Source organism: Phyllostomus discolor, chromosome 4, assembly GCF_004126475.2.
Source record: "Phyllostomus discolor isolate MPI-MPIP mPhyDis1 chromosome 4, mPhyDis1.pri.v3, whole genome shotgun sequence".
NCBI lineage: Eukaryota > Metazoa > Chordata > Mammalia > Chiroptera > Phyllostomidae > Phyllostomus > Phyllostomus discolor.
Window position 1 is genome coordinate 109,362,552 of NC_040906.2, and position 17,734 is coordinate 109,380,285.

At 42.3% G+C, this 17,734-nt stretch overlaps 1 protein-coding gene across 1 annotated transcript in view; it reads right to left on the reverse strand.

Annotated features, from left to right (window-relative positions):
- Positions 1-17,734, reverse strand: part of SLC26A8 (solute carrier family 26 member 8) — a 70,904-nt gene that overhangs the window by 3,338 nt on the left and 49,832 nt on the right. Inside the window, exons 10-18 of the mRNA XM_028510335.2 lie at positions 14,416-14,493; positions 10,171-10,266; positions 8,973-9,079; positions 8,823-8,892; positions 8,299-8,391; positions 8,053-8,184; positions 4,112-4,483; positions 1,517-1,571; positions 1,234-1,418 (exon numbers count right to left, since the gene is read on the reverse strand). Coding sequence (XP_028366136.1) covers positions 1,234-1,418; positions 1,517-1,571; positions 4,112-4,483; positions 8,053-8,184; positions 8,299-8,391; positions 8,823-8,892; positions 8,973-9,079; positions 10,171-10,266; positions 14,416-14,493 — 1,188 coding nt within the window. The remainder of the gene's footprint in view (positions 1-1,233; positions 1,419-1,516; positions 1,572-4,111; positions 4,484-8,052; positions 8,185-8,298; positions 8,392-8,822; positions 8,893-8,972; positions 9,080-10,170; positions 10,267-14,415; positions 14,494-17,734) is intronic.

Below are 17,734 nucleotides of genomic sequence, written 5' to 3' on the forward strand. Positions count from 1 at the left end.
TTAGAAAATAACATTTATATTATTTATAGAAAATCTTTTTTATCTAGAAAACTCAAGAGAATTAACAATGGAACCTTCCTTGATTAGAAGAGAATTCACAAAATGGCCAAATAATTAAAAAAAAAAATCAATAGCTTTCCTATATGTCATCAGTTGCCAGTTAGAAAATATAATGAAAAAGAAGATTTATTTTAAAAAGCAATAAAATTGTAAAAAGATAAAGTGTAAAGTACCTAGGATTTCTCTATATGAAGAAAGCCACAGAATCTTACAATGAATACAACATTTAAAAAGACTGAGTAAATGTAGAGGCTGCCCATGTAGAAAAAACATGTTCAAATCTAGCTGTTGGGGAGACAGTTATTCTGGATAAGCAGAGGCACACAACCTGTGTGGATTCTCAGCAAAGGTAAGGAAATACCTGGTAATACATTACTTAGAGAAATAAAAGGGCTACCTTTTACTTATTAAAATTTCTATAAACACTTACTGCTCTGGTAATTCTTTTTCTGTCACAAATTCAAATGTTATCAAAATGTAGTAAGTCAACAAATCTGGGGTTTAATTAAAAATAATCTCTAATCATTAGGTGATATGTTGGTGCCCATCTGTGTTTTATTTTTCTTTTTTTGCGGGGGAGGTCACTGTCAACCTTTAAAGATACTGATTTGAAAACACTGAGGTGGGCCTGGGTCTTTATTTATTATTAACAAATGATTAAAAACTCTGGCTTGTATATCGTTCTCCTTTGCATTTGGTCAGCCTGAGTAAATATATTACTCAGAATGGAAATAGTAGCCCAAGTGTTAGACTGGCAGATTTTTTCCTCTGTGAGTTCATTAATTTTATTATTTGTCCCATGTGCGGGGTGGGGTAGATTGCAAAGGCACAGCTAGAGAAGATGTTTGAAATATTTAGTCACTGATATGGCACTGGCACTAACTAAGCTCTCTGCAAAAGGGCCCCTGTGTTTCTGTGGGGTTGGCTAACCCTGTCTTCAGTTGGGACAGGGCCCTGAATGGCACCCAGATGCCTTGGCAATGGGGGAACCTGGGACAGAGGTCCACTGCTGTTTGCCACCTGATAAGGAACATTTCATCATCTCAAAGTCTGGCACAGCCCAACTCAAAAGCCTTTCCTGGACAGCACTCATCTCTATCTGATCAGGTGTCTCTCCCAATCTTATCCCCCATTCCACCCCCCACCTCACCCTGATGCTTCACATCATCCAACCTTTTCTGTCTCTGAGTAGGTTTCTTGTATCACTGTCTCAGATTCATCCACGCTTAACTCGGAGGACTCTGGAAGCTTCCGTGACAAGGCAAATAGCACAGCATCATGGAGGGTGAGGAACAGTTGGGCCTTGGTGATGCCAGCATCAAAGAAGTCATTTCTCTCAAAGGCCTTGACCACAGAGGCTACAAACCAAATCCAGAACACACACAGGGTCAGGCACCTGGGGAGGAGAGCACCCAGGTGCAAAACACAGCCCTTGAGTTGGGTGGAGGCTACTCACAGTGACTCCCTGCAATGAGCACCAGAATGTTGGCGTTCTGGAAGGCGTTGCACATCTGCAGGGAGGGAGCAAGTCAGCATTAGGTATTCTTGCACTCACTGGGAAAGAACCTTCTAATTAGCTGAGCTGTAAAACTCCTTTGGTCATTCACTTGTCTGGGGTATATGTACCTTTGCATACAGTTCGAACTCTGCAAATCTTTGATGGGTGGGCTTCTATATGCTGGGCAGTGTCTATGGTGCTGGGGCTACAAAAGAGAATCAGGCCATCTCACACGGGGTGGGGAGTGAGACGGAGGGTTGCCCACGGTCTAAGGGGGGAAACAGTTCATGTAAAGAGAGAATGTCATGTGAGGACAGTGCGAGGATAGAGACAGGCACAGGTATGATGGGAACACACTGTACGGTCCTCAAGAACAACTATCTTTTGATATTAGTCCTTAGTGTTTGCATGTGATCCCCTCCTCCCAGAGATGGTCAGATGAGACACGGTAGGAAGTGGAGCTCGGGAACCCTGAGGATCATATTCAGAAAAGCTCTGCAAAGTTGTACTTGACTTCAGTAAAACATCAGATATTTAGAAGTATTAGATTAATAAGCATCTGATATTGAGCTCAAGTTTACTTCAGCCAATATGTGTGCTCTGGGACAATAAATAAAGTTCAATTCAAAGCAAGTCAATGTTAAACTTAATACTCTAAGGCTGAATAGACCAACCTTGAGCACTAAGTTAAAAATGTGGAAAAAAACCCCACCAAAACACAAAACAACTAAAACAGATTACTTCTTTCACTTGCAAGAGGAAACAAAGTCATCCTTGATCGCATGGTAAATCATAAAGTTGTTTGGTAAAGAGCCACAATGGACATACTCTAAATGACACGCAATAGGAGACTGAAATCCCATGAATTAGGAACAAGTTTAAATTTAGTGGTTATCTCTAGTAAGAACGAGTGCTGGAATTTTTCTTATTAAGTTCAAGTTTTCAGTTATAATATTTGAAATTATTTCCTCTAATATGGTGGCAAAGAACAATTACAAAAAGAATGAAAAAATCTGTATTTAAGTGTAAAAGTGCACCATGCATCTGAAGGCTGTGAAGGTCGGTATCTGGTAGCGCCTCCATGTTGGAGCTGGAGTAGGAAGTCATCAGCACGGGCAGCTGTGGATGGGTCCTGCCAAGGACCAGAAGGCGAGAGAGTAAAGGGAGGAGGAGGGGATGGCACAACTGCTTTAAGTTCTGATGATGCACATGCCATTTACTAATTGTGAGCCCAGGACTCTTAGGGAGAAATATGGCTTGTCTCTCAGGCTGTGTAAGATTTAAATGGGATCATGTATATAAATGTGCCCAACTCAGCATGTAGGCATTTAATAAGGTAGGATGGATGAACTCTGAAATAACAACTAGAGCACGAGCCTGGGAGAAGAGAACACAGCTTACTAGGATGACTTAAGATGGAAAAACCCAGAAGACCAGGCATTATCATGTATCCTTGATTCTGAAAACAGGATGGGAAAAAGCATCTCTTGGCTGAGCCCCTGAACACTAATCTCTTCCATGCCTCTGACTTTATAGATGAGGAAACCAAGGCCCCATGCAATTTCATAAGTTACCTCTGGTCAGATGGACAGTGAGCAGAAGCTAGGGCAGAGCATACATCTGCAGACCACCCACCAGAGTTCTTGCTGCTTTGAAAATAGTATTCCTTTAGGAATAAGAAGGTTTGATAATATAGGATACCAGGATAAGAGATGGAAAATCAGCCAGAGAAGAGTATGTCAAGAACAGGTGCATGTAGTCAGAGCCGGGAAGTGGGTACTCAGAATGTTCAAACCTGAGCCATCACCAACAGAGGCAAGAGTGAGTCAGCAGGCTTTAAAATGGGGTAAGCTGGCTGAAAAAAAGATACTGTGCTTATTGGATATCAAACAATAAAACCAATATGGTTAGTTGTGTATCTCTACTGACTGGCCTGTATAAGAAAGAGAGACATGAAAACTGTTGGAGAAACCAGGGAGTGGAGAGAAACCAGAACATAGGGACACAACTTTTGAAGGAAAGGTAGGTCTTCCCTGCCCTTTTCACCCAAAGATGCAACAGTGAAGGGGGTACCCTACGGGTACCACAGCTCCAGGCTTGCGGTGTCATTTCAGGACAACTGCAAATCTGAGTGTCTTTTACAATGCGTAGCTTGGAGCAGCTGAATAATGGAGAATTCTTGGTGAGCTTTTTTTCTGTAGCATTCAAGGATAGCAAGCATCCTTGAAAAGACTTGCAGCTAACTCCCAGGATACATGGGAAATTGCTGGGTGAGGCACAGATTGCTGTTCCAAAGGTGTTAACAGTTTCCCAGTTTTCATTCCTTGAGCAATAAAACTATGCCATACCTAGGGAGCCAAGCCCAGTTCAGTAAATAAGAGTTGGTTCATTTTCTATTTATTCCAGTTAACCTTAAACTATCTCAGTATCCAAGTTTCTAGTGGCCTAGGAATCACGTAGTAGCTGATCAGTGACTGATGCAATTTAGTCAGGGTTGGGGCAGTGCTGGTAGATGGGGATCATAGCTTTTGTTAAAGCCACCTCAGTGCTTACCTGTCTTAATATGACGGAAGCCCATGAATCCACAAAATGCACCATGGAGAAATCCAGGATGATGGTGTGGGTGATGGGTAGAAGAGATGATTCTGAATAAGGGATGACTGATCTGCCCCTGACCTGGCTTTCAGCAGCAGCAGGAAATGGTAATGCTCTGTCTCTAGAGAGGTTTTTAGAAAGCCACATTCCCTCCACATCATCATAATTTTGCTCTTGATTTCTCTGAAACGTGGATGATGGTACGTACGGTACTTGTTCATCGGATGAAGTTTGGCTCGTGTTTCTGCTGTCCAGACGTGTGCAGTGGATCAGGTTAATGGAGGATCTGTCATAGTCCCGTTTACTTTCAAACCGTTCTGTGTAAACAACCTGGACAGGAGTTAGGGGAGGGCTGCCATAAGACTCAGACAAGGGCTGGAAGTGCTTGCAACTGTGCCATTTCTGTCTACTAACTCCTTGGCCTCTCCCACAGGAAACTTGTCCACAATATATGCATCTTTTACTTGGGTACCTCACTCTCACTTCAAGCTCATGACTAAGAAAACACATTCATCTTGCTTTATCCTCACCACTCAGGAGCTTCCCCTCTCAACTTCCCTATGTGCATCAATGACATCACTATGGTCCTAGTAAGCTGGACTTGAAGTTACCTTTGATTCATTTCCCTCATCCCTGGGTTCTAATTAGCCTCCATTGCCTTCTAATGCTTTGAAGTATTTCTCCCATCAGTTCCTTTTCTCAACACCACCTTCTTTTATCAGTGAGATGGTCTTCTGACTTCCTTAAGAAGTAAAAAAACTACCTGAGCAGGGATGTCTTTACCTTTCACTCTTTTCATCCTTCCAACAGGTCTGGATGCCTGCCATGGCTGAAGTTCACTATCAAGCACCAGGAATACAATAGCCTGCAAGATGTGAGCACCAGCTCTGCAGTCCAGGGACCCAGTTCTACCCGTGTGTCCATTCAAAGGATAACTAACAATATATGTAGACAAGCGCTATAAGGCACATGAAAGAATGGAAGGAATTCATTTGCTAGAGTGGTACAATTTGGGAAACATCCTTTTTCCTCTTTCATAGTCTCATAGTTCTGGACATATAGAAGGAGGTCAATAAATATCGGATGATTTTATTCTACTCTCAGGTGTATTTGCTGATGTCTTGTGAATGCCCTCTATAATACTCAGTGCAGAGTGGATAAACCATAAAAATTAGATATAGGATTGATTCCGTCCTTTTGGCAAGAAAGGCAGTATTTTCAGGGAGCTTAGTAGAACCTACACTTTGTTAGGGCATATGGCAACCAGCGTGGCTGTTCCATGTTTGCAGGGGCCTGTGTGAGGAGGCCCCTTTGCCTGGGACAGGCGGTGTTTGTGTGTGGATGTAAACCTGTGTGTGTGTGTGTGGGGGGAGCGTGTCTGTAGATAGAGCTGCTCTTCCCAAGTATGCGTGTAGACTGGGTTGTTAGAAGCTCCACAGCTAGAGACTTCTGGCCAAGATGGAGGCATAGGTAGACACACTGTGCCTCCTCACACAACCAAAATAAGAATAGCAACAATTTAGAAACAAGATAACAACCAGATGTGACAGAAAATTGAACTGTATGGAAGTCAGACAACCAAGGAGTTAAAATATACACATTCATCCAGACCAGTAGCAGGGGCAGAGTCTGGCAGCCAGTGGGTGAGGGGTTAGCACAAAGAGCAGTGGGACTGGGCACATAAGGCACTCTGGGCACATAAGACATACTGAGCACACAGGCAGCTAGCAGACCCAGTGAGGTGGTGACTGTGAAGTGAGGCACTGCAAGCAAGGCTCCTGGCTGTCTGGGCCACATTCATTCACAGATAAAGCAGGCAAAATTGGGCAGTGAGACAGACCAAGCAACCCAGGGTCCCAGTGCCAGGAAATAGAACACCTGTGGGGGTTGAGGTGCCAGGAGAGACTCCCAGCCTCACAGGAGAGTGTGTTGGAGATACCCACGGGGTCCTAGAATGTACACAAGCCCACCCACCCAGGAATCAGCACCAAAAAGGCCCAGTTCCTGGGAAGGAAAGGGAAGGGAAGGGAAGGGGCAGAAGGGACTAAAATCCGATGGAGAGAGGAGCAAGTGCCATTGTTCCCTCTCAGACCCATCCCCCACATACAATGTCACACCCCAGCGACTGGGTTGCCCCACCCTGGAGAACACCTAAGCCTCCATCCCTCATACATAACAGGCATGACCAGACCCCCCCCCCAAAAAAAGGCTCAAACCAAAATACAAATCAAAGCTCCAGAGCCAATACTTTTAAGTGACTGAGGGATAGCCAACCTATCAGATACACAGTTCAAAGCACTGGTGATCAGGATGCTCACAGAGCTGGTTGAATTTGGTCACAAACTAGATGAAAAAATGAAGGCTACAATAAGAGAAATGAAGGGAAATGCACAGGGAACCAATAGTAATGGGAAGGAAACCGGGACTCAAAACAATAGAGGGGACCAGAAGGAAGAAAGAAACAACCAGACAGAAAAGAATGGAGAAATAAGAATTTTAAAAAATGAGGAGAAGTTTAGGAACCTCCAGGACATCTTTAAATGTTCCAACATCTGAATTATAGGGGTACCAGAAGGAGAAGAGGAAGAGCAACAAGTGGAAAAGGTATTTGAACAAATAATAAAGGAGAACTTCCCCAATCTGGCAAAGGAAATAGACTTCCAGGAAGGCCAGGAAGCTCAGAGAGTCCCAAAGAAGTTGGACCCAAGGAGGAACACACCAAGACACATCATAATTACATCAGCCAAGGTAAAAATGAAGGAGAGAATCCTAGAAGCAGCAAGAGATAAGGGGATAGTAACCTGCAAAGGAGTTCCCATCAGACTGTAAGCTGATTTCTCAAAAGAGACCTTGCAGGCACAAAGGGGCTGGAAAGAAGTATTCCAAGTCATGAAAGTCAAGGACCTACATCCAAGATTGCTCTATCCAGCAAAGCTTTCATTTAGAATGGAAGGGCAGATAAAGTGCTTCTCAGATAAGGAGTTTATCATCATCAAGCCTTTATTTTATGAAATGTTAAAGGGACTTATCTAAGAAGATAAAAAACATGTCCAGTAAAATGACAGCAAAGTCACAATCATTAACAACCATACCTAAAACAAAAAGAAACTAAGCAAACAACTAGAACAGGAATAGAACCACAGAAATGGAGATCAGATGGAGGGTTAGCAACAGGGGAGCGGGAGGGGGAGAGAAGGGGAAAAGGTACAGAGAATAAGTAGCATAGATTGTAGGGAGAAAATAGGGGGAGGGTATGAATAGTATGGGAAATGTAGAAGCTAAAGAAATTATGACACATGGGCATGAACTAAAGGGGGGAATGTGGGTGGGAGAGGGTGTGCAGGGTGAAGAGGAGTGAAGGGGAAAAATGGGACAACTGTAATAGCATAATCAATAAATTATATTTTAAAAAAAGCTCCACAGCTAGAAATGAGCAGCCCTGCCCTGGGGAAAGGGAATATTTAGACCAAGTCTGAGTCGGAAATAATGAACACTGTTCATCAGCTGAGATAACCTTCGGGTGCTGTAAAATTCCCATCTGTGCTTATGGCCGTTCATAGCCTGTCATCACTTCCTTGGTCACAGGCAGGCAGCTAAAGGTCTGGAAAATAGGCACAACTAGGGAACTACTCTGCACTTAGTAAGCCTCTAACCATTGAGTAGGGAGTCAAGAGTCACCACCATGTCCTCCTACCTACTTACAGTCAAGATCTGACCCTCAGAAGGGAACTCGCATCTTCATTTCTGAGTAGAAATCTTTAATTTCCAATTACCCATGGTCCATCTAACAGTCAAAATCCCTGAGGGGCTTTGATTTTCTTTTCTTAAAACAACAATTAACTGCCTATACACGTCTTTAGAAACATGGGGAAAAATGCAGAAAAGAAGAGGTTCCTAACCCTGGGTGGTGGCTCCAGTTCGTCACAGTTGCAGAAACACCGACAAATCTTGCCTTCCTGTGAGCCGTCTTCGTTTTCATGAAACAGGCCGAACACTTCTTCTTCTTTAAGCGGCACCCTTACCATCTCCATCTGACAGACAGAAGAGGGCTCTCACCTAGATGGCAAGTGGCGGCAGGTGGCCAGGAGCAGGCCCAAGGGAGGGCAAGGGGAGCAAGAGGAGAAGAACGAGAGGGGAGCCCTCACCTCTTCCAACAGCTTGCGCTTCAGGTGGTGCACGTTTACAAACGTGATGGAGTTGCAGCACTGGAAGATTTTCACCCCGGGAATGGCCATGATCTGCAAGACAAATGTAAAGTTTGGAGAAATTGCTCAGGTCTCTTATGGAGTAAGGAAAAATCTTTAGAACCTCCTGGAGACTCTGTATTCTTTTTAAGAGGCAAGAGCCGGCAAGTTTCTTCCTCCCATGTTCACCCCCTGCTTTTCCTGCTTTCTTTTTTCCCCTCCATTTCCTCAGTCCTCTCTTTCACTTGGACCTTCCACCCCCTAAAGTACATTTTAAAATTATCCTCAACTGGCTGCAGGACTCTAGAATTTACCTACCTCGTCAAGTTCCCCACCTCAACCATTGTGTGCCCCTCTCCCCACCTTTGTCAAGCGTGTCTAGAGTGCAGCGAACAACGGCCAAGAGATTTTGTAGAAAAACTAAGCAGCAGACCCAGTCTACCCCACCCTTTGGGCAAAGGAGTGGGGCTGGTTTGGAGTCTTACCTCCCGATAGTCATTGATGCTTCTATAAATGTTGGTGTTAGGGATCTGACCCAAGAGGAGAATTTTAGTTCTGAAAGGAAATGCATTTGCCTTTAGGTTATAGTTGCCTCACCGGCCATGGCTAATGTCCTATTGCCTGAGCCTAAGTACCTGTGTGACTGAACAGTGATCAAGAAGAAGGCAAAAGCTATGGAAACAAGTAGTCCGATGTCCAGTCCCAGGAAAATTGCAGATGTGAATGTCACCATCCAAATAACCTTATAGAAAAGGAGAAGGGAAAAAGAAAAACGTGATAACAAGCAGAATGAAAAAAATCACCAGTCCTACCTCCCGGCTCACCTTCTCCCTCTCCCTCCTGACACCTGGGATTTAGAGAACAAATTCCAACAGCCCCATGAGCTGACGCCATTGTAAATGGCTGGGTTGCAAGGGACTCAAGAGAATTGCCAAGCAACTCTTTTATGCTTCCTTGGGTCATTTCTCTCTTCAATTCTCTCTTGAAACTTTAGTTTCCTCACATGCAAAATAGGGGTAAGAATATCTACTTTATAGGCTTTCTTGAGATTAGAAATGCCATTTGTAAAGCAACCCAGAGCACTCACCAAATGGCAGTTATTTTTTTAAGATCTATAATAGTTATTGGGAGTTTCAGCATCCTTTGCAAGCCCTTCTCCATCACTCCCAGCAGGTCACTTGACTTTCCCCTTCACAGAGAAGATAGGCTGAAGCTCCCTGAAATGCTCACGTCCCCCTCCACCTGCCACTTGTTACTTAGCGCCTGTACTCAATGTTCCTCCACCTCCTCCAGTCTTGTCAGAAGTGCTCTCTCTCCCCTAGAGCCAGAAGCCCTGCCTGTGCCCGTACCATATACTCTTAGCTCCTCAGGGGCCTGAATCCAGAAATTATCCCCTTTTGTATCTCTCTCCTTCTACCCTCCCCCATCTTTTATTTCTTGCTGTTTCTCCTTTCTGTCCCCCAGCTCTGTGCTCCAGCAAGAAGGGGGAAGCTCCATCAGTTACTCTAGCAAGACATCTCCTTCTCATAGTAGGTTTTGTGTCTCTGGGTTAAAAGTAATTCAAATATGCAGTGCATGACAAACCCTTTGTACTAAATGTCTTTGTAACTATAGCCACTTAATTAATTCCTTTTTATTTAATTCTGCATAGTTGGAGTGAGGTCTCAGTATTTCCATGCACCAACAACTCAACTCCCTATTTAAAGCAAACGTAGAGTTCTAGGCCTCAGAGTTGCTAGTGTCCTTCATGTTGATGTCTTTTTTTGTCCCCTTTCCCTCTGTCCAACCTTCCCCTCCACCCACCCCTAAGTCAGCCAGTGCATCTACACTCACACAGTCATATTGGCTCTGCCTCCACAGGTTGGGGAGGTAGTAAATGGTTTCAAGGTAGGGTAGGATGTTGCTCACAATAATACCGGCCAGCACAGCCTGTGGAGAAAAGATAAACTCTGCTTTATTTTCCCTTCAGGGGTAAACTCCCAAACCTTAACAAAGGAACCACCAAAAGTTAGCATTGCCACTTGCAGACATTAGGCATTGATATTTCATAAAAATATCATGCTCGTGCTTTAACTCATTGTCTAATCGAATAAGTATTTACCACATTGTTCTTTGCTCTCCTCTGTGATTTGTCCAGCCCAGGACAAGGCAAGGCCAGGGCCTGATTCAGCCAGGAAGCCTCACCAAGCCCCTTTTAGATTCTGACAGTGGGGGGAAGCGTAGCCAGACTGCAGCCCTCTTGCCCCTCTGTGTCCATGCTGTCACTTTTGGCGCATGGGGGAGGACCCTCAGGGAAGGGCACCTTTGACCTTTTGGCCTTGCTTTGTCTAGTTTGTTTGTCACATCTATGTTACTGCGTTGTATAGAACCATCGTCAGATTGGATGACAAATTAAGCGAACTTCCATTCAGAGAAACTCTGAAATAGTGTCAATTGGGCTTTTATTCCAGTCTAATCAAGATACACTATAATTGTTTCAACAAAGAGATTCCATTTATTTTTTGTCTATCAAATAGCAAGTTGAAAACACCCCATATGCATGGTTGTTGCATATGAAACAGTACAACCCTACTGGAAAATAATCTGGCAATATATCAATATATGCCGATAGGCTTTCACACAGAAATTTTGTTTTACTTTAGAAATCTATGCTAAATATAGAAAAGGGCAGATGTACAAATTATTCATTGTTGTGTTATTTATAATAACAAAAATTCAGACAACCTAATTTTCCAATAATAAGAAAATAATTGCCCCAGTGTACATGCCTGGGTTGCAGGCCATAACCCCCAGCAACTGCACATTGATGTTTCTCTCTCTCTATCTCCCTCCCTTTCCTCTGTAAAAATAAATAAATAAAATCTTAAAAAAAAGTGAATGTGTAAGATGCAACCAACTTTAAAAAAATAATAATTGCCCTAGCTGGTGTGGCTCAGTGGATGAGTCCCGGACTACAAACCAAAGTGTCGCCAGTTTGATCCCAGTCAGAACACACACCTGGGTTGCAGGCTAGGTCCCCAGTAGGGGGTTCACAAGAGACAACCACACATTGATATTTCTCTCCCTCTCTTTTCCTCTTTAAAAATAAATAAATAAAATCTTAAAAGTATAATTTATTATAAATAAATTATAATATGAAGTATCATGCTATATATTAAATACAAACAAGAATACAAAGTTGTATGTCCAGTTAGGTCACAACTGTGCAAAGCAACATCCATTCATAGAAAATAATATTGATCAGATATATGCCAAAATGTTAATAGTGGCTTATTTGTAGTTATGGATAATATTTTTATCTATTATGAATTTTTAAAGTTTTTAAAAAATAAGCATGATTACTTTTCTAATAGAAAGAAAGTTTCTTAAATATGAGAAAATGAAAATCTATACTTGTGCCCTGACTGGTGTGGCTCAGTTGGTTGGGTGTCATCCTGAACGGCAAAGGGTCACCAGTTTGATGATTTCTGGTCAGGGCACACACCTGGGTTGCCAGTTCCGTCCTGGTTGGGGGTGTGCAAAGAGGCAACCGATCGATGTTTCTCTCTCACATCGATGATTCTCTCCCTTTCTTTCTCCCTCCTTTCCCCTCTCTCAAAAAATTATTAAATAAATAAATAAGCCTTTAAACAGAATCTGTACTGGTAAGATGTAAAAATCATCAGGTCCTTAAAGTAGAACTAACTTTCTTTAAGAAATATTTTCATGTGTTCATGAAGTTCTAGCACTGGCTTAACATTTCTCAGCCTTTTCCTAGTCCCCCTCTCCTCCATACACTCTTCCCTGGGAATCGGAACTGATCCCACCCAGTCCTGCCTGCCAGGACTGGCTGCATGCAAGCTTACTCTGGTTTTCTGAGGCTACTCAGTGAACAGTTGGATTCAACAGTAGAGGGGGGAAGAGCAAAGATGAAGTTAGCAGAAATCATCTTTTATTATTGATTTTACATTTACTGAACTTTGATCAGATAAAGTTGATCAGTATATAATTTGAAAACATTTATTAAATTTCCTTTTGACATTAAAAAATATATATATATATATATATATATGTCAGTCCTAATCTTGATTACTAATTGCATGGGCTTTTTCCATCTGCTCTTGTTCAGGATTTCCTTTTTTGAAGTTTGCACCAACTGAATGTCTAAGCTGCAAAGATCTGTATTTGTTGGAATTAAAGACTGTTTAGTTTAAAAAAAAAGAAGTCAGCAGAAATGACTTCTTTCCCATTTTCATCTTCTTTTCAGTTAAGAATCTCTAAACTTTCTACAATTTGCAGGGAGACATGGTGGGAAGAAAAAGAATTTCAACTTCATAGGGTTTTTGCAAGACTTTTGGCTTGAGAGAAGGAGTGGAAAGAGGAAACATTTTCATAAAACAATATACAATAAAAATTTTAACTTTCTGAATATTAAGGTTAGACATGCTCATGTGTTACACATGCTCATGTGTAAAATTAAGGAAGAATTTTGGTGGCATCCAAGAGATTACCATTGTTAACATTTTAGTGTGTTCTACACTTTTTTTCACACAAATTAAAACAATATTTAATATACTATTTTGCATCATGTTTTTAAAATTTAGTGTTGGTCTCTTGCTAACTAATTGATATCTTAGGCAGGATGCCACCAAAATTCTTCCAATAAGGATTTTGCAACAAGCAATTCACAGTCTTTCAAAGAAGAGAGGAATCTTTAGTCCCCATAGGGCCCATTGGTACACTGATTCAGATGTTCCACTGATAGGATTGTGTCCACATTTCTCACCCAGGACATCCTAATGAGATGCTGTAAAAATCATGTGACATAGCATGGTGACCAAAAGCAGGGGTTGTTCTGTCTCTAGCATATGTACAATAAAGGAGTGCTCCCTACTTTTATCACTAACTTTCAGTGAATACTGACAGATATTTATTTGTTTGGAATTTTTTTAAAAATCTGATTCTTCTAGCAACAAAGAAAAAAATATCACTGTTCAAAGTAAATCAGTGACTGGATTTGCTAAAATAGACTCCAAGAGTGATCGCACCAAAGGTGCTATACCAAGTAAATTCTGGAGATGACTTCTGCTGGGATCAGAGGACAGCTTGTGTGATAAACACAAGCTTACTCCCACCCACCAGGCGTACCCTCTGTGGCTGGGTTTCAAGGTCCCTGAATGACAGGAGTGGAAGGCAGCCACAGCCTTGAGGTGGTCCTGCTCTGCTGCAACCTGATATTCACCACGTGGAATCAACATGTTCCAAAGGATGCAGGTGGCATTTACAACCACTCCAGCTTCAGGGACTGCCACCTCAGTGTGTAACTAAGCTGCCAACGCCAGAATGAAACCTCCTCCCACCTCCCTTAGTACTATCTAAAAAATGGCTAAAGGGAACATTAAAGAAATGTAAAAGGAAATTATGTTCTCTAAGCATTGATTTCTATTATAACTTGGAACAAATTGATTAATCAATTATTAATTAATTAATGCACCTGGAATCTCTCAATGCAAGGTGGTCCGTTTCAAAGGGAAGGAATGACACATAAGTATACAGGAGCATCCTAGGTGATCACATTTATAGCTCAGCTTTCAGACCTTGCATTGTAAACTAACCAAGAGACAGTGTGGAAGCAAGAGAGATTGAGTTCACATGAATGCAAATCAAGGCCTGCTGGAAACGGTTTAGGAAACCAGATGGCACGGATGCACAGTGAGTTTCTAAGCCTGTGTTGGAATGGGCGTTCTGGCATCTGAAGTCTATTTTGATCATCTTTAACTGAATCCTTACTTGTAAAGCTTACTTAGAGCTTTAACCGTTAAAAGATGATTAATGAGAATGAGAATAGTAACAATAATGACTAATGTTTCTTGGGTGCTTATTATTAGTGCAACACTGTTCTCTCTATATTACATATAATATCTTATTTAACTCTCAATCCTGTGAGGTAGATGCTATTATTTTAAAGGAAAAGGATAAGCAACAGGCCAGGGCAGACGCTGGAGACAAGCTGAATGCAATTCTCCTCAGAGATACCCACCAAGATGCAATCTGGAGATCAGGCTTTCTTGGCTTAGTTATTTGATCAGTTCCACTTACATTTGGCAGTTCGTAGAAAAAGTGTTCCACCTTCACCATCAGGAGCAACATCACACCTGCTCCTACCAGAGATGCAAACTGAGGAGACAGAGTGGGTTGGAGAGAGACCATCAGGAGCGTGTTGGTCCCTGCCTGCAACTGAGGCCTTCAGCTGGGTAAAAAGCATGCCATTTTTTATTAAAAGGAGCTGAGTGTAACCATCAGCATAAGTGCATTTTTGTTCAACTGATGATATTGTCAGGTCTTGTCTAAGTGCTAAACACATGCTAAATACAGAGTTGTTGAGTGAACACATAGATGCTTTCTGAAAAGTTGCTAACTGTCTTGGTTATTTGAATCTATTGCCATAGCTGTTCACTATGAATCTGAAATCTCCTAAAACCCTGAGTGCATTCCCTCCTAACTTTAACCCCTCCTTGAACAGTTTAGAAAAATCCTAGTAGAGTCATCACTGTCAGCCCTGAAATCCCCATCATTTTACTTCCCTTATCAATAAATATCTCACCCCTCACTTAGAGGATGGGGAGAAGGCAGGAGGCCAGTTCTTGGAAAGCAGAGAAGAAGGAAAGGGACATACTCAGGGAGAACAGGGAACCACAGCAGTCAGAACTGAATAAGCAGGAAGGTGGACTTGGGGACAGTCCAATTGGACATGGTCCTGGGGCTTTTCTTGTCCCTTTTGATCTGGGCCTGCCAACCCCTCAGGCCCGGGCCATGGTGGAAAGGGCTATAACCAGTGAAGACAAGTGGATTCTAGATCTGGAAAAACTAAGGAGAAATCCAGACACACACATATACACAGCTTGTATTTATGCCAGACAAAAAGAAATAGAGCTGCTCTTGGTGGCAGGTCATGTCTGAGAGGTTCAGAGCCAGACCCCTAGCTTCTCTGTAATACTAAGGAAGGTTGAAGTGATAGAGATGTTCTTAGGCAGAGGGAATCAAAAGTCCCTAGAGAGAAGGGATGGAGAGAACACCCACTGACAAAGAAGGCTGAGCCTATCTGAAAGGCCTTTTTGCGTACAGATCAGAAACTCAGAGTGCAGGTTGGGCAACTCCCACATGTAGGGCCAGAGGCCAGCAGCATTCTCTGTTTGAGCTAGTGACTTGCAGTGGGCAAGTCAGGGTCTAAGGGAAGGGTTCACCAGCCTCCCTAGAGATGTGCCTCCCATGAAGGGTCACTGTAGGGAGAGATGTCATTGGTAGGAAAGTGCGCTGCACATGAGAATAATGCAGTGACGGAAAACAGGATGAGAGCCGTGGGCTGCCTTGGAGGTAGGCACTTTGTCCAGCAGACACAAGCCACCCCAGGCTGAACTGAAGCCCTTCTCCCTGCCTACCATCTGTACCCATCTAACTGTCCCTCAGTAATCCACAGAAGTCCCACTTCCTCCATCCTTCTTCTTGCAATATTTATGGCATCTTCAATTCATTGTACTTACTCTGCATTTAATTTTACTTGCACAGCAATTTGGTTTTCTCCAGCTGTGTATTTATTTAAGGCTTATAGACTGAATCAACAACGTGTGCTGTCAAAAGATACTGGGAACTAAAGCCTGGAATTGCCATTTCCATGTCTTCTTATCATAAAACCCTCTCATTCTGACTTCAAAGGTTTTTTTGTTCTTCAATAGAACATCCTTCTTTCTAACATTACCCACCTTCCTTCTTCCTGTTAATGAGCAGTGGAAAAGGGTTGCTCCGTAAAGCCAATGTATCTGGTGGAAGCTCTATGATGACAAAGTTCAGTCCACATGAATAGACTGATGTGACATGGTCTTACTTTAGACCCATGCTCTTGCCCTTGCTCAATATTCTGACTTTTATTAGCTTTCACCTGACATTTCACCAAATTTAGCCTGAACTGGGACACTTTATCTTTCCTCATTAAAAGTTAGTGTCCAAGCAACGTGGGTTGCGCCACCCTGGTGAACACCTAAGGCTCCACCCTTCACTATGTAACAGGCACATCAAGACAAAAAAAAGGGCCAAACAAAAGAATACATCAAAGCTCCAGAAAAAGTACAACTAATCGATGAAAAGATTCCCAACCTATCAGATGCACTGGTAATCAGGATACTCACAGAACTGGTTGAATTTGGTCACAAATTAGATGAAAAAAATGAGGAGTGTAATAAAAATGTAATAAAGGAAAATGTACAGGGAACCAATAGCGATGGGAAGGAAACTGGGACTCAAATCAACAGTGTGGACCAGAAGGAAGAAAGAAACATCCAATCAGAAAAGAATGAAGAAATAAGAATTCAAAAAAATGATGAGAGGCTTAGGAACCTCCAAGACATCTTTAAACATTCAAACATCTGAATTATAGGGGTACCAGAAGAAGAGGAAGAGCAACAAGTACAAAAGTGACTTGAACAAATAATAAAGGAGAACTTCCCCAATCTGGCAAAGGAAATAGACTTCCAGGAAGGCCAGGAAGCTCAGAGAGTCCCAAAGAAGTTGGACCCAAGGAGGAACACACCAAGACACATCATAATTATATTACCCAAGATTAAAATTAAGAAGAGAATCCTAGAAGCAGTGAGAGAAAAGGAGACAGTTACCTGCAAAGGAGTTCCCATCAGACTGTCAGCTGATTTCTCAAAAGAGATCTTACAGGCAAGAAGGGGCTGGAAAGAAGTATTCCAAGTCATGAAAGACAAGGACCTACATCCAAGATTGCTCTATCCAGCAAAGCTATCATTTAGAATGGAAGGGCAGAGAAAGTGTTTCTCAGATAAGGTCAAGTTAAAGGAGTTTATCATCATCAAGCCATTATTTTATGAAATGTTAAAGGGACTTATCTAAGAAAAAGAAGATAAAAAACATGTATAGTAAAATGACAGCAAAGTCACAACTATTAACAACCACACCTAAAACAAAAACAAAAGCAAACTAAGCAAACAACTAGAATAGGAACAGAACCACAGAAATGGAGATCACATGGATGGTTATCAACAGGGGAGTGGGAGGAGGAGAAGGGGGAAAAGTACAGTGAATAAGTAGTATAGATGGTAGGTAGAAAATAGAAAGGGGGGAGGGTAGGAATAGTATAGAAAATATAGAAACCAAAGAACTTATATGTATGACCCTTGGACATGAACTAAAGGGGGGAATGTGCGTGGGAGGGGGTGTGCAGGGTGGAGGGGAGTGAAAGGGGAAAATGGGGCAACTGTGATAGCATAATCAATAAAATGTATTTTTAAAAAAGTTAGTGTCCATTCTTCTGACACTTCAGTTTTTGAGCATGGCTATATCTGCCTACCATGCTTGTACAGCCTTAGCTTGTCTTTGACCTCTGTCACTGTTTCTCTAC